Below are 25,135 nucleotides of genomic sequence, written 5' to 3' on the forward strand. Positions count from 1 at the left end.
CATTTTAAAATTATTTTAATCATTTCGAGCGATTGGACGTTTCGAACGCATCTTTATCTACGTTCTTGGGCAAAAAATTGAATTTCTTACACCTTACACCTATGGGCCACCCCACATTTAGCGTCTTTCGAGCGTCGGCGTCTACAACTCTCTATGGCCGCTGCTCGACGCAACGTCGACGCAACTGCGCAGCGACGTCATTTTCCATAGCGCTGACCAGACGCCGACGCTCGAAAGACGCTAAATGGGGGGTATATTTTTTTATGTAGGAATGTACCTACTCTACATTCGAATTATACAGGATATTTTTTTAGTCACCTGCAATAATTTACGGGGTGACTATATATACGTAGGTAATACGGAGCAACTGTTACTATGGGGCCAATACCGAAATCGCGAAATTTCGCTGGTCAATTTTCTATGGGAGGGGAGGGTGAATTTTTTTTTCGCGATTTCGGGGTTGTTCCCATAATAATTTAAAAAGTCGTTCACATAATAATTTAAAATCCCAAAACCTCCCTGGCAACGGGAATGCAGTTATTTTTTAGCCACCGTGTAGATAATAAAATACCACCAATTCGTATGTTAACTTATATTAACTAGGAAATATTATTAAAGTAATCTTCCACCAATTTGGTACATTTACTGATCCCGCTGAGGTCACCTGCTTTGCCTTGGAACTTGCCGTGTTTGAACGCGCCCTTGCATTTAAGCAACTCGGTTATCCTGTAAAAAAACATTTAAACGTCATTAAAAACAAGACCGAAGTGATCCCATAAGTGTTCCGTAAACAAAGTTTTGTACGGAACACTAAAAATGGCCTTGTCAGCTTCTTCTTCTTTCCCCTGCCCTTATCCCACGTCATGTGGGGTCGGCACAACATGTTTTTCTCTTCCATTCTCCTCTGTCTTTCGTGTCCTCAGCACTCACGCCTTTCTTTCTCATATCCTCTTTCACACAATCCATCCATCGTTTTTCGGGTCTACCATACGCTCTCCGTCCATCAACATTCATCCCTAACATTCTTTTGCCTATATGGCATTCATCCCTCCTCATTACATGCCCATACCACGACAACCTAGCACTCCTCATTTTCTCCGTTACTGGAGCTACTTTCAAACTTCCTCTTATATACTCATTCTTAATCCGATCCTTTCTCGTCACTCCACACATCCATCTCAGCATTCTCATTTCCGCTGCATGCACTCTTCTTTCATCCGCTACTTTCGTCGCCCAGCATTCTGATCCATACATTACAACAGGTCTCACGATCGTTCTGTATATTTTCCCCCTTAAGTTTAAGGGGCATTCGTGGATCGCAAGTTGTTCCAGAGACCTGTCGCCATTTCATCCATCCCGCATTTATTCCATGTAAAGCAATTTGTCAGCATAAAACCAAAATTAAAAACAAATATTGCCCCCTTTTTCTACTGACAAAATAATTTATAGCTGGTCAAGCAAATCTTGTCAGTAAAAAAATTCAAATTTTCTATGGCACGATATCCCTTCGCGCCTACATTTTTCAAATTTGCCGCCTTTTTCTACTGACAAGATCTGCTTGACCAAGTATATTCTATAAGAGCACCATAAATGTTAGCGCCTAAATAAATTTAATAGCAATCACGAACGCACACACTTTGAATTGCTCTGCAACAATCACCAGGCGCTTAAATTTAGGTATTGGCATATTTTACAAAATTCGAAGGTGAATTAGGGTAAGTGCTTACTGGGTCCCTAAAGCGTTGCAGTGTTGTTCTGGCCCTTGTATAAGTAGTTGGCCCTCTTTGGGCTTGTCAGGGTCTTCTGCCGCCAGACAGAGGAACACATCGGTATCTTCTAGACCTTTGCAGATTGCCCTGAAAAAACAAGGTCATACGTATTGTAAGCACAAGGAAATTCAGTATGTGATTACTAAGGGAAGCGCTAAGGGCCCTCATTTGGGAGAAGCTATTTAAAGACTTATGCGGATAACAATGTCTGCTTTTGCTATAATATTTTCAAAGTTAATATATACCTGTTGAACTCTGGAGTGGCTTCCTTCTTGCACATGATGAAAAACTTAGGTTTGTCTGTCCGTATCCTTTCTACCTCTGACTGAGCCAACTCCGAGAGCACATTCTGTAGGTTCTTGTTGGCTATTTTGAGGTTCCTTTGGAGTTTCTGCACCAGCTCTTCATGCTTCTTTGGTTCATTCCTGAAATTAATAAATAATAATTGAATATCTAGAATCGATATGGATTAGATGTGTCAGTGTCAAAAATGACGTCTTTGTTTGAAGAAACGTCACATTTGACACTGATATATCTAATCCATTTCGTTTCTAGATCTATTAATTGACGTATCTTAAATGCTCTAATCGGGCCGATAGTAATTTAAGGTTGTCTGGTATCTCTTCACCGTTTACCGATACGCCCTGCTGTTGTTTACCTCTGTCTTCATGTATTATTTGTGTTTCCATGTACATTTATTCTGAGATTGTGCAATAAAGAGGATTTGTATAAAATATAGGAAGTTGAAAAAATAAGGGAGTGTTCAGATATAAAGAAAGAGAGTGGAAAAGAGGCGTATCTGAAATTTCTAACATACACTTACTTCAATATTGCAGTGAGTGCCTGCTCGCGTCCCAGCATGCTCCGGAAGTGCCGGAGCACCCGGTCCCCCACCACGAAGCGCAGGTTAGTCTTCCCCTTCTTGCCGGGCTCGCAGCCCAGCAGCTTTATCACCTGGAGTTGGCTGTGGTGGAAAACAAAACGTTCGGTTGATAACTTTTATTACACTTTCATTTATAAAATTTTGGTGCAGTTATAGATTTTTAACCTTTAGAATAGAATCGTTTATTGCGAATGATATGGTACGTAATAAAGTTATTACAATAATATTTGAGGAACACATGGCAGTGGCACCCTGGTAGGGCATTGCAAAATAATTTTATATGTATCTACTTAGTTATTTATGGAACAATTTTTAAAAACTAAATAGTGTTACATAGATAAATAAAAAAATTCGGGCTTTAGAAGAAAGAGGAAATTGAAAATACGAGGTCAAAGTGAAACTAATGAGTATCCAAAAACTACAGGTGTCAAAAACATTAGTCTTAAGTCTTATCCTAGACCTTGACCACATTCTGTTTTCACTGATTTGCCAGTGCCAATAAATACATAATCCTATGAATGAATGCACAGCTTCGTCAAGTAGTCGCTTGAAAACTCAGCGTGTTTAGACCAGGGGTGCTGCGGATGCAGATTTTTTGACATCCGCGGATACGGATGCATATATTTAAAGCCTCACATCCGCGGATGCGGATGCGGATGACAAGATTTGGTACTTAAAAACGTCAAATATTAAATTTTTAACATTATTTATTTAAAAATAACGTTACGTTTAGTATTTGAGCAAGAATATAGGTGCGTTTTATTTAATCAACAGTAACTTGAACGACTTTTCGGGATCTATTATTATTCTTTATATACTTACGCCGCCGGCGCGGCTGCTAATACGATCCGGTTACCGACTTGGTCGACATTCGCATTATGCGGATGCTCCGCATCGATTTTATGCGGATGTGGATGCAGATGCGGATGTGGAAAATAATGCGGATGTTCCGCGGATGTGGATGCGGATGCGAATATCCGCAACATCCCTGGTTTAGACTCGTGCCACTGTTGCAGACCTGAGGTTGGAGACGTGTGTGCCGCAGCACATGTTGTCGTCGACACCCTCGATGCTGACCACGCGGATGGTGGGGATACAGTCGGCGGGCAGGCCTCTCGTGTGCGCCTGCCAATATATATGTATACATTTCGATATATTTCATCTCCCTATACAGGGTGAAATTTAAATCACTGGCCATATTCATTCCCGGTACTAGGTTACACTTAAGGCATCTATTTAGCGAAAAAAAAAGAGTACACTTTTTTTTTAATTTTCTTTTTTCAATTTTTAAATATTTTCCACGAGTCGTGGTCACCCTATTACCACAAATGTAAACAAACCTAATAGTAGGTTTTAACAACAACATCAGCAAAACCCTTATCTGACCTACACTAAACCTTATAATCGGACATTCGATTGGCGGTAGAGTGTCGATAGCGGGCGGTCGTTTATAAAATTTATTTTCGTTTTTGTGAGATTTTGTAAGAAATATAGGTTGAATCTTAGTAATTATAGTTGCTAATCCATTTTAAAGTGTGAGGCTTAGTGGTAAGTAGTTTTGTGGTTGTGAATAGAAGTAGTTTAGATATATTTGTGTAAGAGGGTAGTTTAAGGTTCCCAAATCAGCATCCTCATGAGTGAGGATGCTGGTTTGGATGATACCGGAGATGATAACTGCAGCTTTTTAAAGTTTAGTTTGGCTCAACACGAGGATTTTGAGAGATCGCAGTCACAAGCTGGAGTTTTCACCTCAGTCATGGGGCGGAAAAAGAAACGAGACTTAGAAAAACGTAAAGAACGGGAACGGGGGGTAAATCGTAATGAAAAGCAAGCATCTCGCTCACGGTCGATCAGTCCCTCTGGCAGTCGGTCAGATTTATCTAGCCGCCATGAGAATCCAGATACCCAGATCCCTCCAGGACAACAATCGCAGGCCCAGTTTTTGGCTGAGTCTCCGCCGGCACACCTCATAATTGGCTCGCAGGAAAATACGTCAGAGACACCGACTCAGACTCCTAGTACTCCATTTACGCAAATAGGGCGCGATAAATATACAAATAAGGATCAGGGTCCATTCGTAGTTCACGTTCAAAAAATAGAACAGGCCCCAGACTCGGGAATCACTTTACACCCTGTGGCTTTCGGACGTTTCGTGCAAGATAGGAAAAGAGAGTTCCCGAACATAGTAGAGGGTTCTATAAAGAAAATTGGTCGTAACAGGGCAGCTCTTAGTTTTCACTCGGCAGAAGATGCTAACCTTTTCTTAGAGTCTCCCACATTGACCCAAAACAAATACAAAGCGTTTGTACCAACCTTTAATGTAACGAGAATGGGGTTAGTACGGGGAGTCCCGGCCGACTGGACACCTGAAGAGGTTTTGGAGAACATTCAGGTTCCAGTCAATTCGGGGGGTGCTACCCCCATAAAAATTAGACGATTAAATTTCAAAAAAACTAAGCCAGATGGCACATATATGTGGTTGCCGTCGGAAACAGTCATTATAACCTTCGATGGGCAAACTTTACCAAAAAGAGTCTACCTCTGTTTAAATTCCTTGGTGGTAGAGCAGTATTTGTATCCAACAATACAATGTTTCAGGTGCTGTCGCTTTGGACACACTAAAGAAAAATGTAGGTCTCTCCCCCGTTGTTTTCGTTGCGCAGGCGCCCATACGGGTGATACATGTAATGTTGATGAAGAATCTGGGGCTTTTTGCGTTAATTGTCCGCAGGGATTAGGAGCAGGACACAGGGCAAACAGCAAGTCGTGTCCCGAATACATCAGACAGCTAAACATAAAGAAGACTATGGCTGATGAAAATATTTCGTATAGTGAGGCATCCAATCATCATTCCAAAGTCAGCCATAAGTCTTACGCGAATATAACGGCTTCCTCCCCCCAAACTCACCAAACCCATTCGTATGTAAAAACTGTATTTCGGCAACCTCGCTCACCCCCCCAACTGGCTAAAGGTTACGACAGAAAGGCCCACGAGGCTTTAACAAGGGACCCAGTGATTGAGTCCAGGCCAGTTTATCCCGATCAACATCAATCCAATGAATATAATAAAATTTCAGAAATAATTAATTTGATCACTGCTTTTGTAAAAGTATTTTCCCCGGCCACCCCTTTAAGCCCATCTCTGATATCCCACGTTGCGCCATTTATTTCATCCTTGCTCACATCATATAATGGATCAAGTAGTTCTACAGTGGAATTGCCGCAGCATTTCCAATAAAAAACCTGAGTTACTCTTCCTGGTCAATAAATTCAATCCCGTGATTTTAGCCATATCGGAGATATGGTTAAAAGACAACACTAATTTTAAAATTCCAAGCTTCTGTTCTCTAATGGACTGCCGGGCAGATGGTCGAGCTGGATGTGCCCTGTTCATTAGAGACCACATCTCTTTCCAGCAAATACCTTTACCTAATAACAGTCCTAACTTCCATGCAACTTGTGCTCGCGTGGAAGGTATTACCTTTTTATCTCTCTATATTCCCGATCCTTCCTCTCATATTTTAAAGTTAATCAGGAAGCTAATAGAATCTCTTCCACAGCCTCTTATGGTTCTTGGGGATCTTAATATTCATCATACATTGTGGGGTTGTGATAAGAAAGATGACGGTCTAGGTGATCAATTTTTATGGGAAATCATGGACGAATGCAACCTATGTCTACTGAATACAGGAGCACCTACTCTGCGCTCTCTCCCTAACCAAGCAACTAGTGCCGTAGATTTATCTTTTTCATCTCCAATCCTCGCTACTCGAATAACCTGGTCAGTTTTGGATAGTACACATGGAAGCGATCATTTCCCAATTTTATTAAGTATCCCTCTCGCATCCGCAAAAAGACCGGCAGAAAATAGACCATTATTAAGGTACAATATTAACGGGGCAGATTGGGATACTTATAAAAACATTCTAGATTCTGAAACTAGTCTTTTACCTCCTATAACTCTAGATTCCATTGATATCTGTTCCGATGCTTTGGTTCAAGCTATAAAGGCATCCGCTGATAAAGTTTTCCCTCTAAAAAATACAGTCGTGGGTAAATTAGCTTCCCCTCCATGGTGGGACAAGGATTGTACTAGAGCCATTAAGAGTAGAAAGGAAGCAGAACGGTCATATGCTTTGAATATGTCGACCGAGAATTTTGAGGCTTTGACTAAGTCTATGGCAGATACGAGAAAATTACTTAATAATAAGAAGGCGGAAGGATGGAAATCATTTTGTTCGGCATTAAGCCCCTCTACTCCTGATAGAATAGTTTGGAACAACATTCGAAAATTTAGAAGGTCGTATAACCCTAATAACTGTCCTTTCCCTAATTCGTTACAATGGGCTGAATCTTTCATAGATAGAATTGCACCTCCTTATGTCCCAGGGGTCCTTGATTCTTCCATTGGACTGCTAAACAACCATTCTACTGACGCTCTGGATCAACTTTTTACCATGTTGGAGCTCAGAAATGTTCTCAAAGCGGTTAAAGACTCCGCCCCTGGACATGACGGAATCCCATATTCTTTTATAGTTAAAGCCGGGGATAAATTCCTTAAATATTTTCTAGACTTGATTAACTGCATCTTGCTTTCGGGCCATCCACCCTCATGCTGGAAATCGCAACTGATTATGCCTATACTAAAGCCAGGTAAGGACCCTAAGGACCCTCGATCGTACCGCCCCATTGCTTTATCCTCAGTCTTAACGAAGATTCTTGAACACTTGATAAAGAATAGACTAGAGTGGTATGTGGAAAGCCATAATTTGTTAGGAAGATCTCAATTTGGGTTCAGAAAGGGAAAAAGTACCATGGATAGTTTAGCCATTTTTACCTCTGATATCCGGCTTGCTTTCACTAAACGGGCTTCGGTGGTTGCCGTTTTCCTAGATGTCGAGGCTGCCTACGATAATGTCCAGCTCCCTATTCTCAGGGAAAAATTCCGCAAGCTGAGAATACCGGTGAGGCTGGCCCGCCTTGTGGGTAACCTCCTTTCTGAAAGGCAAATCTCTTTCCGGGGTAAAGATCCCCAAATTAGCCCTACAAGATTGATCTGGCGTGGACTACCCCAGGGCTCCGTGTTGAGCCCCCTGCTCTATAATATATACACGCATGATTTAGAAGAGTCTGTTTCTGATTGCCAGGTACTTCAATACGCTGATGACTTATTAGTTTACTCCTCAAATAAGGATATCATTTCGGCCTGTGCGTCTGTCAATAGCTCCCTTCAATCTTTAAATATTTGGCTTACTACTAATGGTTTGTCTCTTTCTCCATCGAAAAGCTGTGCCGTGATTTATAGTCGTAAATTAGTCTTGCCTAATATTAACATAGCAATCAAGGAAGCTAGAATTCCTGTCCGTCTCTCATTTAAATTTTTAGGGGTCATTCTTGATTCAAAATTAAATGGGTCTTTGCACTTTGAATACGTTATAAAAAAATGTGAACGTGGGCTCAATACTCTAAGGTGCCTTTCAGGAGTTTGGTGGGGTGCTCACCCTATTTCCCTGAGATTAGTTTACAACGCCACAGTTCGTAGTATTTTGGATTACGGTACTCACTTGTTGGTACCGGGCAACAAAGCCGGATTAACTCAGTTAGATCGAATACAATCTAGAGCTTTAAGAATTATCCTAGGCGCAATGAGAACTAGCCCTATAAAAGCCATGCAGGTTGAATGCGCCGAACCACCTCTTAATTTGCGCCGCCAATTTTTAGCCGACAGTTACCTTTTTAGATCCCTGCAATTTTCATATCATCCCATCATCCACCGTTTATATGACCTAAAATCAAATTCTGCCTTAAGCTATAATGAACAGCCATGTCTCGTGAACAGTCTAAGAAAATTCCAATCTTTAAAAGACCCAGTATTTCATTCCCCTCGGCTTCCCCTTTTTGAATTTGATTATGAGATTATCATACATCAACCTCGTGTTATCTTAAATTTCGATATAAGTCACAACGATCCGCATGCTAACGAATACATGCGTCAGATCCTTTCCCGTGAATGGCATGGTTGGAACACAATATATTGCGATGCGTCCAAATTGACCCCGACAGGATGTGTGGGAGTAGGTATTTACCACTCTCAGTATGAGATTGTTCAAAAAGTTAAATGCCCTCCTGAATCATCAGTTTTCACTGGCGAATGTATTGGTGTATTGGAGAGCGTTAAATATATTTTAATCTTCAAGTTAAGAAAAAGTATTATTTTTTCGGATTCCCGTAGTTGCTTACAGGCGTTATTATCAAATCCATTCGCGGTTCGGTGCCATAACCCTATCGTGTACGAAATAAAGAAGAATCTTTTATGCTGCAGGGAAAGAGGACTTGAGGTTGTCTTGGCTTGGGTTCCTGGCCACTCGGGGGTCTCAGGAAATGAGCGGGCCGACCGAGTCGCCAAGGACGCCGTTGTATGTGGTGACAAGGTCCCGTTTAGAAACTACTGTCATGATTTAGTCCCTCTTGCGGCCAGGATGCTGACCCGGACTTGGGCTGCTGATTGGTCTACCTCCAACCGTGGCAAGTCTAAACCTTATTACCTTGTACAACCTTCTGTGTCGCGAAAACCATGGTTTTCAAAAATATTTATTGAAAAACAGTTTTGTTCTGTTATCATCAGAATGAGGTTGGGACACTGCAGTACCCCTGCCCACTTAAAGAAAATTCATATTCGGGACTCCTCTTTATGTGAGTGCGGACTGGACGAAGGAGACCTAAATCATATTTTCTTTGTGTGTCCGTTATATAATCACGATGGCCTATACGCAGATCTCGTAAGTCTTAAAGTCCCTTTCCCCACTCACATTTTAGAGTTGTTACAAGTTAAAGATAGGGACATCTTAGTGGCCCTGATCTCTTTTTGCAAGCTTAATAATTTAAAGTTTTAATGATTTGATTGTTTATCAATTTAATAATAATTTTGTCTCTCATTTTTCTTCATGTCTAATATTACTAACCTAGTAGTTGTGAATCGTTTTCTCTAACCCATACTAACCCTTTTGATTTTTTAGAAGTATTCATAATATGGATTAGCAACTGTGGCTTCGGTAAGATTTCGCGTTCTGAATTATTTGATTATTGTTAACACAAATCGACATGACACTGGCAAATTAATAGAAGGCCATAAAAAAAAAAAAAAAAAAAAAAAAAAAAAAAAAAAAAAAAAAAAAAAAAAAAAAAAAAAAAAAAAAAAAAAAAAACTTATAATCGTTGCAATAGGGTCCACCCAGTTAGTGTTGGCGATGATAGGCAGGTTTATCAATTTCGAGGGTAGTCTAAGCTAAACCATTCCGCGCTAGCGGTAAACATAACGGTAAGCATAAATGATTAGTCACTCGTCACTCGCCAAACTTAAAATAATAATCGCGCGCGTACTAAGGTTAAAAAAAATTTTTCGAACCGGGAATATTACGAAGTGGTACGGTGTTATTTATTAAGTGGTGAGTGTTTACGTGGTGCACAAAGATTATACGAAATGGAATCCGTTCCACGCCTTCGCAGACAAGGATTGAATCCAAGAGTACCATCTCGTGGGACTTTCGTTAATTGCGTCGATTTTTAATCAACTGTACGTAAGTTGATTCAATTTTTTAAATACGCCTGAATGCAAAGATTCCTGACCTAGTTTTTACTAATTGTTTTTAAGCCACGGACATTTTGTTAATAATCATTAGTCAGAAATAACATTTTAGATTAAAAATGGGTTGCCTTTGCATTTTGACGGTTCTAAGCCTGTTAATATGAAAGGAAAAATTAGCAACTTATGTAGGTAATCTCGCTGCAATAGGGTTCATAATTGGTGACGCGATTGCAAACAGCGAGAGGGGCGGGGTGTCAATGACCTTAACTGATAAGAGAGAAGCGGGTGTAGTGGGTAGTTGTCGGTTCACCATAACGTACGAGGTTTTTAGGACAACTTGATGATGAGTTATTTCGAAAAAAATGTACTGAGCGGTATTAAAAGAAAAAACACGTGTTTAATATTTTTTCGAGTTCTTTCGGTTGTTTCAATTTGGCCAGTGAATTAAATTTCACCCTGTATACTGATCCTCCACACTCGAGACTGATGTTTATATTCAAAGTTAAAAAGTGTATGACACATAATAAAATTTAACATCCCTCCAGTAATCAACACAACTCCCCTCCACTGTCATAAAATAAACGCCTCGCCAACGAAAAATCGCAAAAGAAAATTAACGCCCCCACTGAATAATGCAAATCGAGCGTCCCCTCCACTCTAAACAGACTCAAGTCTCCTGATAGATAGGTACTGTAATGAAGACTCCTTTCTTGAAGCATATACACACATTACATTACATTAAAATGGCGTTTGCTTTAATACAGGCTGTTACTGACCATGGGGCTTTAAATCCAGGGCTCGATTCTACTCGCTAAACTGAGCTACTTTTATTATGGCACCAACCCCGAAATCCCGATTTTTTATTTTATTTTTTCATACATTTTGGCTGATCAGATGTCGACGTTTTCTATGGAGAAGCCAAAAATTTTTCCCCGATTTTAGGGTTGGTCCCATAGTAAAAGTAGCTCAGTTGAGCGAGTAAAATCAAGTCCTGGAATTAAAGCCCCATGGTCAGACACATACTGTATAAAACAGGCAGTAATTATGACTGACCTCATCAAGCGCTTCGTCACCTTTCCTACTAATCTTGACCACGACCGGTCTCGCCTGCCGTATGAGCTCATTGCAGCGATCCTCAGCCGCCCGGATAATATCCTCTTTCACTGTCACACTGTCCAACTCAACGTGACATTCAAGTTCCCCGAGCCACCAACTCGTAGTGGGGAGATTGTACTCTTTCTCCAAGATGGCGGAAAGGAGATGTTGACCTGAAATTTTCACATTGGCTCAAGGTCATACAAATATGGAATATGGACAGGATGAGTTAATGAATGACTTAATGAGTCATTTAAAATGCATAGAGAAAGGACGTATTTCAATTAATGGAAATTGATGTCAAATAGCTAATTAGAGTTTATTAAAAATTACACTAGTTAGAGTATTTAGAGACTTATTAGCAGAGGTTAGGGAGGGTGAGCTATTTGCCTTATATGACGTAAGACGTCATGTCAAATTTAAGGGTAATACTTGCTCACCCTTGCCAAACTCTGCTTATTATTTATTTTATTTTATTGGTATTCAGGATAACAACAGCCGTAAATATAACTAAGACATATAAGCTTACATAAAAATAAGGCCAATAACAGTCATCCATTGAGTTACATTATATAATTATTAAAAATAACAAAGAGAAGAAAACAATGAGAATGTACAATACACACAAATGCTTGATACAAACCGGTTGTAAAATGTATAAGTAATCTAGTTAAAAATACCTACTTCTGATACAAAACAAAACCATGACATTGCATTAGTTGTAAATCAGACATTAACAAAAAATATCAAGATTAAACATCATAATGTAGTATTCAGACTGAAGGTTTATTGTTCGTAGAATTATTAGGAGTTAGAATTTAAAAAGGTACACCTACTTATATTACTCAAAAACTTAAAAAAATATATATTTTTCATCAAATGTTTATCCAGGCAACTTGGACAATTTACAATTGAGTGGCATATTTTTGACAAGGGCATATGAAAGGTAGGGCCAAGTAGGGGTGGGGCTATTTAACCTTTAAGTGCCCATACATCAAACCTTGCCAAGCAAAATGACATTTTATTTTGTCAATACAAAGTTCAAATTAGAATGGAACAGGAAACCTTTTTATAGGTCTCTGGGCGGCTAGAGGTTAAGATTGGCATGCCAACCTGAGTGCTGCTGCATGTGGTCGAAGCGCCGGTGCCAGTCAACCTGCTGAGTGACGACACTGCCAACTTCCAGCGGCTCTCTTGTGAAGTGCACGGCTTGTTCACCCTTCCGCAATACTTGCAGTACTTCCACATCGTTTAGTTTACCAATATCATGAGGCTACAATATTTAAAACAAATATTAAACTAGTGTTGGTTGAGTCCAGAGACTACAGTAATTGCTTACATTTAGATGGGCCAAATCCTTGTTAGCTACCAATCTACCAAGCTGTATTACTACTAGGCACTGTCACTTATTTATTATTAATAAAATAAAATATATACAGTAGCAATTTATTTATTTGAACACTAACCTGCCCGCCGCCGGCAGGAAACAGTATAGTATTCTCTAAAGTAACCGCATATCCTTCGAACTTCGACGTCTTCCCGTATTCTATTATTGGTTCCTTGGTTTTCTCGCATGCGACCACTTTTGAAGTGAACTGAAACCATTGCATGTGACTTTCATCATTAATTAAACTATACTATAACGGCATATGATACATTTAGCCGGCGATTTACTTACCTCCTTTAGGAAACTATCTTCCTGGCATTTGAAAACCATTTTGATTAAGAGATAATTCTAGTTAATAACACTGTTGTAGAAAGAGAATAGTACCGGGAGTTCGACTAGCGGGAGGAAAAATATTATTTATTTCGTATTTATTGATTGGAGTTGGACGAAGTTGTCAAGCTGTCAAAAGTCAAAACTGTCAAAATTTTAAGTTCAGTAATTATTAACCTGAATTATCCAACAGCTGATATTGACATCAAAGAGTATAAAAAGTATGTATATTGACATTACGGACATTATACAGAAATAATAAATAAATGAATTCAAACTTGTGACTAGTAAGCATTTCTTGCTGTATCAGACATTTCAGGCAACAATGCAGTAATAAGACTACCCCTAATAACTCATTGGACTACCCTTGAGATGTTTTCGAAGCTGGCGTAAACAATTAGTATCCAGGGCATAATTGTTAAAAAAAAAATTTTGAAGAACAATAGTGATGTCGAAATACCGGTTAATTAAGAAACGGTTTTTTTATTTTCAGTTTTATTTAATTATATTTAGAAAAAAGACGCAAACATCAATAACTTATGAGTATATTTACATACATATCTCTAAAATCTGCGACACTATAGGATATTTAGTAACTGGAGACGCCTTGGCTATAATTTTCTGTACAAAACAGTCTGCTGATTTATGCGGGGGAGGGGCACGTCAAATGTATGGCTATTTGTACAGGATTTGTACTCGTATAAATAGCCATGTCAGATAAACGTCAGTCCATACCATACAAAAGTTTGCAAGTTTTTCGGCAGAGGGGTAAGCTCTTAAAGGCGACTCCGGTTATTAAATGCTCTAACTCTAAGACAACACTAGATCAAGATATAGAAATTTTATTTAGTGGAAAATTGTTTCAGGCATTTATCCAACACTGAAATGGTAAAATCTACGTCGTCTCTTGTTATACACATAGGCGGTTTTATTCTCAGTACCTGCAACCAATCAGAGAATATATTCCGTTAAAATTAAATTTTTTGGCATTTGGGTTTTGAACCAAGAGCGTTACAGCCGCTGCAGGCAACTATTAGCAACTATTAATCGTAGTAGGTGATTTTATATGAGTGAGCTTCGACCATCGATTGATCCAAATCAGGCTAAAATGAGCAGATCTATCAATGTGTTGACAGACCGGCTCTTTTATTCCAATGACAAGCAAATCAATATCTTATTGGCATTATCTAATAAAGATAACTGAGCTTCATTAAGTTTCACAAACACAACTACGTTGCGTTGCGGTGCGGGTACACGTTCAGATAACTTACGTTGTTGTATCTTCCTCCACGCCCAATTAAAATTCCAAGATCTTTCATATTTTCCTGTATCTCAGAGACACTAGCTACATTCAAAGCCTCTTTCGTTCCAGGTTCGACCAGTTCAATTCCCAGCATTAAACCTTTACCACGAATATCACCAATAACCGGATACAACTTTTGAAGATCCATTAAGTTTTCTATAAAATATTGTCCAATAACCTTGCTGTTCTGTTGCAAATTCTCTTCTTCGATTACCTGTGTAAAAATAAAGGTTAATGATAGGATATTTTGAATTGAAATGACGATGATAGTCTACTTAATACGAATTTGGCTATGCTTACGTTTAAAACAGCTTCGCCAACTGTTGAAGCCAAAGGGTTTCCGCCAAATGTGTTGAAATAAGTAGCACGCATGTGTGCGTCTGCTATCTCTTTCCTTGTGACAACAGCCGCCAGTGGAAAACCATTTCCTATACCCTTTGCCATCGTAACAATATCAGGTACGACACCATGAGTTTCAAAGCCCCAAAACGCATCACCCATACGACCGAAACCAGTTTGAACCTAAAATAAACATTAAAAAGTAATGGGAATAAATATTCACAAAGTTTAACTTAATAATATACCTGTGGGTATCATCATACCTCGTCGGCTATATAAATACCGCCATTTTTACGTATTAGCTCTGCAACTTTCCTCAAATATCCTTTGGGAAATTGAACGGTGCCATTTACTCCTTGTATCGATTCTGCGAAAAAACCCGCTACTTTTCCTTTGGGAATCGAGTTATCTATTAGCTGAAATTATAATTAATACTTTTGAGCATAAAAGATTATCCTATCGAGATAGATTACACTTACATAGAAAAGTATCTTACCTCACTAAGCTGGTGGACATATTTGTCAGAAGTAATACAATCTCCTGGACAAGAACATGATCCTGGCACTTGAGATAGAGAATCCCTGCAGCCTCCCCAAATACCGCGAAGAGGGTCTGGTAACATAGCCTGTTCAAACATAAATAAGTTCTTGTTTAAACATATTTTGTAGTTGACTCCGTTCAATGGTTCTCTTTTAACTTAATTTATGGTCTTGAACTTTGTTCGTGCATTATTGCTAAGCCCCCAACTTGATTTAATAATTATTTTTCTATTGTACACTGCTATTGTGTAAAACGTTCTTGTAAACTTACATGATGTATTCCACTTGGAACAGGGATTGGCATCCGGTAACATTGCGTTGCGGTCAGCCCTTGGATGGTGTTGGAGTACCCGTGATAGCTGCCTTGCAGTGAGATAATGTCATTGTTACCGGTATACGATTTAGCAAGCAGAATAGCTAATTCATTGGCTTCAGTCCCACTATTTACCAAGTAAACCACCTGAGAAAGGTAATATAAATCTTAATACATAACTGTATAGTTATTTCATCTGTTTTATTCGAACAGACACTTACACGATTGCTATGTTTATATAGGGAGACCGTAAAAAGTCTGCAGCGATTTTGATAGCCCACGCAGTCATTTTAAACGTCAAACTTCTATGAAATTATGACGTTTACATAGCACACTGCGTGGGCTATGAAATCCGCTGCAGACTTTGTTTGGTGCGACTATATCTTATACCTTAGTAACTTAGATGAACCTACAGCCTGGTTTGAAACAAAAAAAATACCTTCAAATCACCACTAAATTTTGATGCTAGTTTTTCTACATAATCATAAATTTTCGGATGTCTATAAATATTTGTCGTATGCCAAAGTTTATTTGCCTGTTCGTTCAATGCCGCTACCACTTTTCTGTAAATTAATATGTCCTTGTTAATACGTTATCAATATATTAAATAGCAACGTGATAAGATTACGTTTCTTAAATAAATGTTATGTTAAGTGATTCGCGTGTGGTGTGAAATGAATAAACATAAAATGAGCACGTGTAATGTTTGTTATTCAGTGAATAATCAGCGTTTATTCGTCACGAATATAATTTACAAAATAAATATTAGTTAGATTTCTCATATAAGCAATATGCATAATAAAAAAAATCACAACACGAAATGTAAACAATGAATATTGTGAGTTGATGACCACATAGTTTTCAACTTACGGGTGGCAGTGCCCTACTGAAACTGTAACAATGCCTCCAAATAGATCTAAGTATCTTCTCCCTTTGTGGTCAAAGAGCCATTGCATGTGACCTTGGTGGAGAAGCACAGGGTTTTTATATACATTATATACAGCTGGAGGTATGTGCGCTGCTTTCAAGGTGGTTGTTTTTTCATAATCTGGTCCCTGAAAATTTTATTTTTTTGTTACCACTATCTGAACAAATATTTTTTTCAAGTTTTAGTGCAATTTATTATTTATCGTTATCGCATATATTTTTAATAACAGAGTTAAACTAGATATCATGGAATAACATTTCAAATTAATTATCTATAGATATTTATAATTATAATAATTAGTGTCTCACCTCATAATTCTTCGGCTTGAAATTGTAAGCCGGCAAGGGAGCACTGCTCAAACGCCTACTAAAAGTGCTAAGGCAAAATGATCCAACTGAAATATGTACAACTTTTAGTTTAGTTAAACGAGAAAAAAAATGTTTCTATTTTTTCCTAAACTATCTAAACTACTTTTTGGTACATCTACTTTTCTTTAAATTCTATTAGTTCTATGACACAACAATGTACTCAACGAATCCATTGGGCAATGTGAGTGTATCTTATTACTAATTAATTAAGAGTTCTAGTAATTTATAAATTTGAAAATCACCTCTATTTGCCATATTTGTTTGATTAAGTAAAGTCACTACTATTTCGTCTGATAGTAGAAAGGCGACTGAATTAAAGCAATTGTATTTAAATAATGAATGACATTTGACTTCGTTGAATCTATTAGCATAATCATATATTATTTCAACGTAATCTTATCTTATCTACTTTTCATATTTTTGTAATTTAACTTGACGACGCGCAAAAATAAAAAAATAAGATTTTTGTTTTATACACTTTTTTGTCTAAATCTAGAAAAGGTAATAGTTCGTTTTAAATGTCTAATAAGGCGAAGGCATACTATGCCTATTCTCCTACTACTCTATTATAACATTCTGAATTCAAATAGGTTTGCCAAGGCCACAGAATAAATAATTGCCAAGGCTGGGATGGAATCAATCGGAAGGCCGGATGTTCTCCTCTACAAGCGCATTTCTCAACCAATTTTTGTGAAATTTTGTGACCAAATTCTATGACTCGTACAAGTAACATCAGTGGCCGATTTTATAAAGCTACAAGTTACAATTTACAAGCGGAAGTCTCGTTCTAAAACATAGGGTTAGAAAGAGACTTCCGCTTGTAAATTGTAACTTGTAGCTTTATAAAATGGGCCACTGATCTATAGTTAAATAATAGTTATTTGTTTTACAAGGGGGCAAAGTTATTGTTTAACCGCTCGTGCCAATATTGATACCCGAGCAAGCGAAAGATTCTAAAATTGAACAGCGAGCGTAGCGAGTGGTTCGAAAATTGAAATCTTGAGCGTTGCGAGGGTCCAAAGCACGAGGGTTAAACAAAATTTCCCCCGAGTGAAACACAAAATTTTTAGCCTCACCAACCCGAAGCAAATATCAAACAAAATCAAATCCAAATGAATGTTATTAAATACTTATCATCCAAAGTCAATTCTACCAGAAGAAAACAACTCAAAATTTGCATTTGATTACTTTGCCTCACATGTGAATAAAATGCAAAAAAATTGTCAATCCAGTTTTGTTTTGTTTTTTAATGGCTCAATGAACAAAGAATTTTTCACATTTACATTTTCAGCTTATAGCGAGGTCTACAGCTCACAGAGCCACTAGTAAATATTTATTTAAATTTTTTTTAGGTGAAGAATAATTGAAACCAACTGCCAAGCATATTATAAAACACCGAAACGAATGCATTTATTTCTTGCAAAAAACCGGTAAAAAAAATCGTAAAACTAAAACTCGAGTAGACTTTGTTACATCACTAGTGACAAAACATTCCACGTCAATCGAGTTGGAAAGAAAATTGGCATTTTGCCTCTAATGTCTTGCGGTGTTCGGCTGGTAGAAGTGAATGGCCTGTGATCTTTAGTGTCGGTCGCTTTCATATTTCTCAATTTATAACAATAGAGGATCTCTAAGATCAAGATGAAACTGTTGTATTTAACGTTGTTGGTGCTTCCCGCCGCCCTCCTGTGCTTCCAGAGCGGTAAGTTTCTTTTTTATTGAGCTCCAAAATACGCGTATGGACGTGGCAACTTATATCACGATTTATGAGTGAAAGTTTTCACATATTACAAACAGATATCGTGTATTTTCTAGTGTATGCCTCAGTAAACTAATCTATACTTTAATTTAAGTGAATTATTTACAGATTTTTTAAATACTTGATCAGTAGGGTAACCTTACAAATTTGCCCTATTTAGTGTAGTTCTAGGTCGCTGCTAGGTATTTAATGTGAGGTCAACTTTATGTGCAGTTTAAATAAATGCCAATTTAATAATTTTAGTTAGCAAAACCGTGTCCATGCTATCAAAGGGAAAATCAATGAAATTTCTTATCAGATCTCTTCATACACTGGTAAATTGAAATTTTACTATTAATATACATATACAACAGTAGGAATGTTAGGTATATGTATGTCTGTAGTATGTATTGTAAGAGGTTTTTTTGATACCATATTGGAGACAGGCTAATTATTATGTTACTGTAACATTGAGGTATCTTATGTGTTTCCTGATGTGTTAAAAAAGGCTAAAGCATTATATTGATCATGAAATACTTAGGGTATTGTCCTAAAGTTACATTGTAGATCAACAAACACCATTTTCCTTCTTTACACTCATACCATTAACTGAACATTAAAAATACTTATTGTTGAGAGTATTATCCTTCAATAGCCATAGTCAAGTGTGTAGCATCTTGAATATTAGTTTATGTACTGTAAAATAATAAAATTCATTAGTTACTGTTTACACTAAAACCTCCTCTTTAATATACCTTTCTAGTTTTGACTTTCCATCTCTTAACTAGTTCTTTTTTTAATATTGTTCCAGCGAACATCTTGGCTCGTGCGGAGGAGGACGAGCTAGATGATGTGGTGGAGCTGGACGGGGAAGACAACCAAGTTGTGGGAGACGATGTCAGTGACGATGACAACTCGGTGGTGAAGTCCTCGCAAGACGTCGACACTACTATCCTGTTTACCAAACCTGTGCCCAACAATGGAGACTCTGCTTTTGGTGAGAATTTTGCTAAGAAGCATGAAGTGGAAGTGATTGTGCAATGCACTTTCTCTTTGTTTTAGTATTCTAAAATTAAATTATATCTGTATCCCCTCATTTCATCCTGTTTGGAGATTATTGGTGGAAATGAAGTATCCTTTATCCCAGTTAAACCTAATCCTGGGTACAAGCTATCTGTATGCCAGTTTTGAGCCATATCTGTTGAGATATTTTTGTCCATAAGAACCAAAAAAAAAATCGAAAAGCCTAAATTCATTGCTGCTTCTGCTCTTAAGTTTGAATTTTACTGGGATTAGATGTTGTCACGATGTAAAATTGTTGGTCTTGCCTCTGATAATGATAATAAACTAAGCTCAAGCAACATCTAAGTATAAAAAAAAAACAGAGAACCGGAAAAATTTGTCTTTTAAACAAATAAAAGCAATAGTTCAACTCCCTAACCTTTTGTATTAGTTAAACTGCGTTTCAAAGTGTTTTGATCATTGTCTTCATGACCTGCATTGCTTGCATGAATAATCAATGCGGTGCACATGCTGTGTCATTACTCATTAGGTTGCTTTCATTACATAATCATGCATTAATGATGATGAGCTTCGTTAGGTATTAATAATATTTTACAAACTATTCTTAATTGGTGTTAGACTCTGAGCACGCTAACTCTACAAAAACTTAAAAGAATACATATATATCCCTATAAGCTCCATATTTCATGTAGCCTGTATGAAAACTTAGTGTGGTCAGACTCTAATATGTATAATAAGTTTGACCCCATTTTGTTAAAATAATTGTAATTTGTCCACAGACCTGCAAGCCGGCTTCCCTGTGGAGTTCCTCGTTGGCTTCATCAACAAGGGCTCCGAAGACTATGTGGTTGAAACCATGGAGGCTTCCTTCCGTTACCCGATGGACTACACTTACTACATCCAGAACTTCACCGCTCTGCCTTACCATCGCGAGGTAATTGTTGTTGAGGATTGCTTTCATGTTTTGGTACAAGGAAAAACTCTTCTTCTCCTCGCGTTATCCCGGCATTTCGCCACGGCTCATGAGAGCCTGGGGTTCGCTTGACAACTAATCTCATGATTTCACATAGGAAAAACTATCATAATTAAAAAAAACAAAAACTCTCAGTATAATCTGCACATCTTTTTGTACCTTTTTAGGGTTCCGTACTCAAAGGGTAAAAACGGGACCCTATTACTAAGATTCCGCTGTCCGTCTGTGTGTCTGTCACCAGGCTATATCTCATGAACCGTGATAGCTACGAAGTTACACAGCTAACTGCTATCTCACTGCTAAACGAGATGCATTGCTTACATTATTTTGTACTAAACAGCTTACAAAGCGATACAAAGATGTTCAGAAACGACACATGAAAAGATGCGACATCGAGCCCTCTCAGTGGGAAGGTTTGGCAGCACAACGTCCTGAGTGGCGCAGGCTGGTCCATGATAAAGTGCACGGTTTCGAGGAGCAACGTAAAGTTGACCTCGACGCTAAACGCGATGATCTGAAAGCGCGCCAGCCTGCTTCCATTCACTACCACTATGTGGCTGGTGTTCTCACGTGCCCTCAATGTGCGCGGAGGTTCACCTCCAAGATCGGCTATGTCAGCCATATTCGGGCGCACGAGCGCCGAGCTAACTAGGAGTCGAAGTGGTCGCCATGGTCGAAATCGGCCGGAAAGATCATCATCATCATCATCACTAAACAGCTTCAAATTCGAGTTGAGAGAATTAATTTTAAAACGGCAAAATGTTTGTTTTTTTGTTGTTAACATTTTTGTATTGTGATCCAGGTGAAGCCCCAGCAAGAAGCAACGTTCGCGTACTCCTTCATCCCCAACGAAGCGTTCGCCGGCCGGCCGTTCGGGCTCAATGTGCAGCTGAACTACCGGGACGCCAGCGGGAACTACTATCAGGTAATTTGTTTCATTCATTCATAAGGAGTTGCTTTTTATTTGAGTCGCTTAACTTCAAACTCTGGTAAACCCATCTGTCAGATTATGCAATTTTGGTATTGAGAAAAGGTAATACGGTACATTTTTGCTGAGATGGTAGAATGGATTTACCTGAGTTTGAAGTTAAGTAACACATTTAGAAGTTGTATTTTACGGAGTAGTAATTTTTTTGTTACTTGGAGCAATGCTGAGCCGAATAGAGCTGAGTTTGCTTGAAAGGAGATGTGTCTCCCCACTGCCCTTAGTTCACTACTTAGGGTAGGTTATGGTTACCGGATTAAGTACTTTAGAGCCAAATGTAAGGGAATCTATCCAGTTTGTTCGATTGATATGATTTTCATAACATACAATTGTTTGTTATGTACAGGAGGCAGTGTACAACCAGACGGTGAACATCGTGGAGGTGTCGGAGGGTCTGGACGGGGAGACGTTCTTCCTGTACGTGTTCCTGGGCGCTGCCCTCGTGCTGGCGCTGGTGGCGGGGCAGCAGGCGCTCGCCTCGCTCGCCCGGAGGCGCGCGCCCAGGGCCGCCCCGCGGCAGCAGGAGACCGGCACCAACAACGACGTCGACTACGACTGGCTGCCCAAGGAGGTCGTCAACCAGCTCAGTGAGTACACGTTACTGTGTCTCAAAAACGGAGGCTTATATTTAAAGAGGAGTATTAAGCGGAAAGGGACCGGTAGGCTATCGGGTTTAAAAATTAATTAGTCCATTGTTCCGGATCAAGAGTGTAAATAGAAGAATCGTGGAATGTATAGAACCCAATACATTCCACAATTCTTTTCTTTCCAAACAGACTCTAAGTAAGTGGTGTCCCTGGACCTTAAGTATATATTAAATTAAATTACATAACATGTATACGGTGCTTTACTCTTAGGATCGAGCATATCCATTTAGGGTGTTCTAGTTTTTGGAAAGTCAGGGAAGTTAATGATAATCCTGGAATGTCAGAGATATTCTGCAGATGTCGATATTCAATCTGCTTTTACCTTCAATGCGAGAACTAATAATAGTAATAATGTCAATGCTTGTTACAGAAAAATCCCCCAAGACGCCCAAACAGTCCCCGCGCCTCAGGAAAGCGAAGAGATCAGCCGGTGACGACTAAACCGAGTGTTGTGCGGAAACCCAACTCGAGCGAGAAGCACCCTGCCCTAGGGGCGCCTTTAAAGGCCACAAGTGCCTTTACAACCTTTTGAGACACTTTTATGAGCGTTTTTTTACACGCCCGATTTAAAAAAGCACAATAATCACAGCTGGCGACCTTATTTTAATCGATAATCGGCAGGTGTTTCTCGCTCGAGTCGATACAGACTGTGTGGTTTTAGTTAAGTGTGTTGTGAGTAAATTATGGAACAAATAATGTGTGAGGTTTGTAACAACGCGCGATTATGAAGACGAAGAAGACATTATTTAATAAAATGTTAAATTTTTAATTATGATTTTAATTTATACTTAATTAATAATTTTATTATAAATCCCTATTTCTACCGACCTGTGTTGCAAACATATAACAACTCCTCTACTACTCAGATGATCAAATCTGTCTTCTTAATTGGCTGTAACATACTTTACTCTTTGGCTGTAACGTTTGCAATAATTATTAACTAATAATTCAAAGCATATATGTATAGGTGATATCAGGATTTGTACTAGTATTAGTAGTAGCAACATAGCAGAAAATCCTTAGATAACTGTTCCTTTGTTACGGTTAGCGTAGCGTAGCTTATTAATAAGTAACAATGACTAAGGCCGTTAGTGTATTGCCCCCATTTTTTATGCTTACCTTACATACATTTTGGTAAAAGTACTCACAAGAGTGATAAAGCATCGATTATATATCGATACCTTTTTATGCACTAGCAACACTGAATCGGTAATCGCCAAAAAAATTACATATGGCAACAATTCGGCTGTCAAATTCTTTTTCGTACACGCCACCGAGCGCGCACGTGTAATTTCCCGAGTTTTGCTCGATAATCCAAGTAAAATGGATAAGCCCAACGTTCTCGCCCGCGTCGTCAAGGTGCTGGGTCGCACCGGGTCCCAGGGACAGTGTACCCAAGTCAAGGTCGAGTTCATCGGAGAGACCAGCCGTCAGATCATCCGGAACGTGAAGGGCCCGGTCCGCGATGGCGACATCCTCACGCTGCTCGAGTCTGAGCGTGAAGCCAGGAGGCTGAGATAAACGGTAACAACCTTATTTTGTGATTTAAAACTTATTTCAATGTTTCCGGTCGTGATGCTGTTCCAAATTTGATATTGATTTTTGAGGTTATTCGGTTCTGTGGAATAATATTAATCGATGTTAGTTTTTCCTAATTGACCTGCTTAGCATTGGCATTTGGAAATTTTGGAATATCGTTCATATTTTGATCTATAGAGCTGAAGTTATACTATTAGAGTAGCAACATTTTTGAAGTTATTTCATTACCAATTTTTTAGTAAACACTTGTGTTATTCTATTAGGACAATATTCAAATTAGATAATTTTGTATAATGATAGAATCTGAAATCTGGCAGTAAAATCCGATGCTGGAAAGTTTGTGGGTTCCTTATGTCCAATTAGCAGTTGTGCTTTTGTTATATTATACTTTCAGGAGTATTACACCAGTGTTGCTTATAAACGCTACTCTGCTCCATATATTCTTCCATTTTAGTATAATAGTTAAAAGCATAAAACTCTTATATTCATTTAAGTCGGAAAAAAACCAAAGGGCATAGCAATGTCGTGTATTTCATTATAAAAGTAGTATTGTTAGTGTAACATAACTTTCCTTTTCTTGTTTCAGGTGTTGTGCCGCTTCTAGGTTAAGTTCCATATAACCAATGCTTATTCTATGTTACTCTACATAATATGAAACCGTCAAAGATGAACATCTCAACAGCTCGTAATACATACTTTAACATTTCATACTTGTTTTATTTCTGTTATAAACTTTCAACCATGAAATTACCCATTTCCTAGATGTGAAGCTAATATAATGATCATATCATTTATTCCATTGTAATCATATTCAGGAGCATTCCATGAAATTGTCTACCGTTGTCCCGTACAAACGAAGTTTCTGAAGATTTAAAGGTATAAGACATTCCTTTTCTATGACAAATGGTCAAAAATATACACAGAAAAATAATCGCCTGCTTTAAATGCCGAGAAAAAAGTCGCAACACAGGAAATAAAATGCGTTTGTACTTGTACGGGACACTCCTTCACTAGGCACATGTAAGCGGGAGTTGTAGAAATCAGGGGGAGAGGCCTTTGCCCAGCAGTGGGACACTACAATAGGCTAAAAAAAAATCATGTTCATTTGTACATTTGGTCTTACATTTGGCAAGTAGTTTGGTTTTTAGGGTTCTGTACCCAAATGGTAAAACGGGACCCTATTACTAAGACTTCGCTGTCCGTCCGTATCCTGTCACCAGGCTGTATCTCACGAACCGTGATAGCTAGACAGTTGAATTTTTCACAGATGATTTATTTCTGTTGCCTCTATAACAACAAATACTAAAAACAGAATAAAATAAAGATTTAAATGGGGCACCCATACAACAAACGTGATTTTTGACCAAAGTAAAGCAACGTCGGGAGTGGTC

General features: G+C 38.5%; 3 protein-coding genes across 3 annotated transcripts; 2 read left to right on the top strand and 1 right to left on the bottom strand.

Moving 5' to 3' along the window:
- Positions 1 to 590: 590 nt before the first annotated feature.
- LOC134668773 (alanine--glyoxylate aminotransferase 2, mitochondrial) lies at positions 591 to 17,114 on the bottom strand. The gene is made up of 18 exons (XM_063526232.1): positions 17,082 to 17,114; positions 16,780 to 16,865; positions 16,414 to 16,598; positions 15,983 to 16,106; positions 15,502 to 15,690; positions 15,188 to 15,316; positions 14,955 to 15,107; positions 14,653 to 14,874; positions 14,321 to 14,566; positions 13,949 to 13,990; positions 12,799 to 12,927; positions 12,446 to 12,605; positions 11,291 to 11,505; positions 3,671 to 3,777; positions 2,593 to 2,733; positions 2,015 to 2,194; positions 1,728 to 1,856; positions 591 to 726 (listed from the first exon to the last, which is right to left on the bottom strand). Exons 1-18 carry the CDS (start codon positions 17,092 to 17,094, stop codon positions 600 to 602), a joined length of 2,577 nt encoding a protein of 858 aa, XP_063382302.1. The 5' UTR covers positions 17,095 to 17,114; the 3' UTR covers positions 591 to 599.
- Positions 17,115 to 18,349: 1,235 nt separating this feature from the next.
- LOC134668707 (translocon-associated protein subunit alpha) lies at positions 18,350 to 22,974 on the top strand. The gene is made up of 6 exons (XM_063526148.1): positions 18,350 to 18,541; positions 19,389 to 19,574; positions 20,380 to 20,534; positions 21,376 to 21,498; positions 21,905 to 22,145; positions 22,576 to 22,974. Exons 1-6 carry the CDS (start codon positions 18,481 to 18,483, stop codon positions 22,644 to 22,646), a joined length of 837 nt encoding a protein of 278 aa, XP_063382218.1. The 5' UTR covers positions 18,350 to 18,480; the 3' UTR covers positions 22,647 to 22,974.
- Positions 22,975 to 23,446: 472 nt separating this feature from the next.
- LOC134668471 (small ribosomal subunit protein eS28) lies at positions 23,447 to 24,450 on the top strand. The gene is made up of 2 exons (XM_063525924.1): positions 23,447 to 23,729; positions 24,331 to 24,450. Exon 1 carries the CDS (start codon positions 23,529 to 23,531, stop codon positions 23,724 to 23,726), a length of 198 nt encoding a protein of 65 aa, XP_063381994.1. The 5' UTR covers positions 23,447 to 23,528; the 3' UTR covers positions 23,727 to 23,729; positions 24,331 to 24,450.
- The last annotated feature ends 685 nt before the right edge of the window (positions 24,451 to 25,135 follow it).

The sequence above is a fragment of the Cydia fagiglandana genome, chromosome 11 (genome assembly GCF_963556715.1).
Source record: "Cydia fagiglandana chromosome 11, ilCydFagi1.1, whole genome shotgun sequence".
Taxonomy (NCBI): Eukaryota; Metazoa; Arthropoda; class Insecta; order Lepidoptera; family Tortricidae; genus Cydia; species Cydia fagiglandana.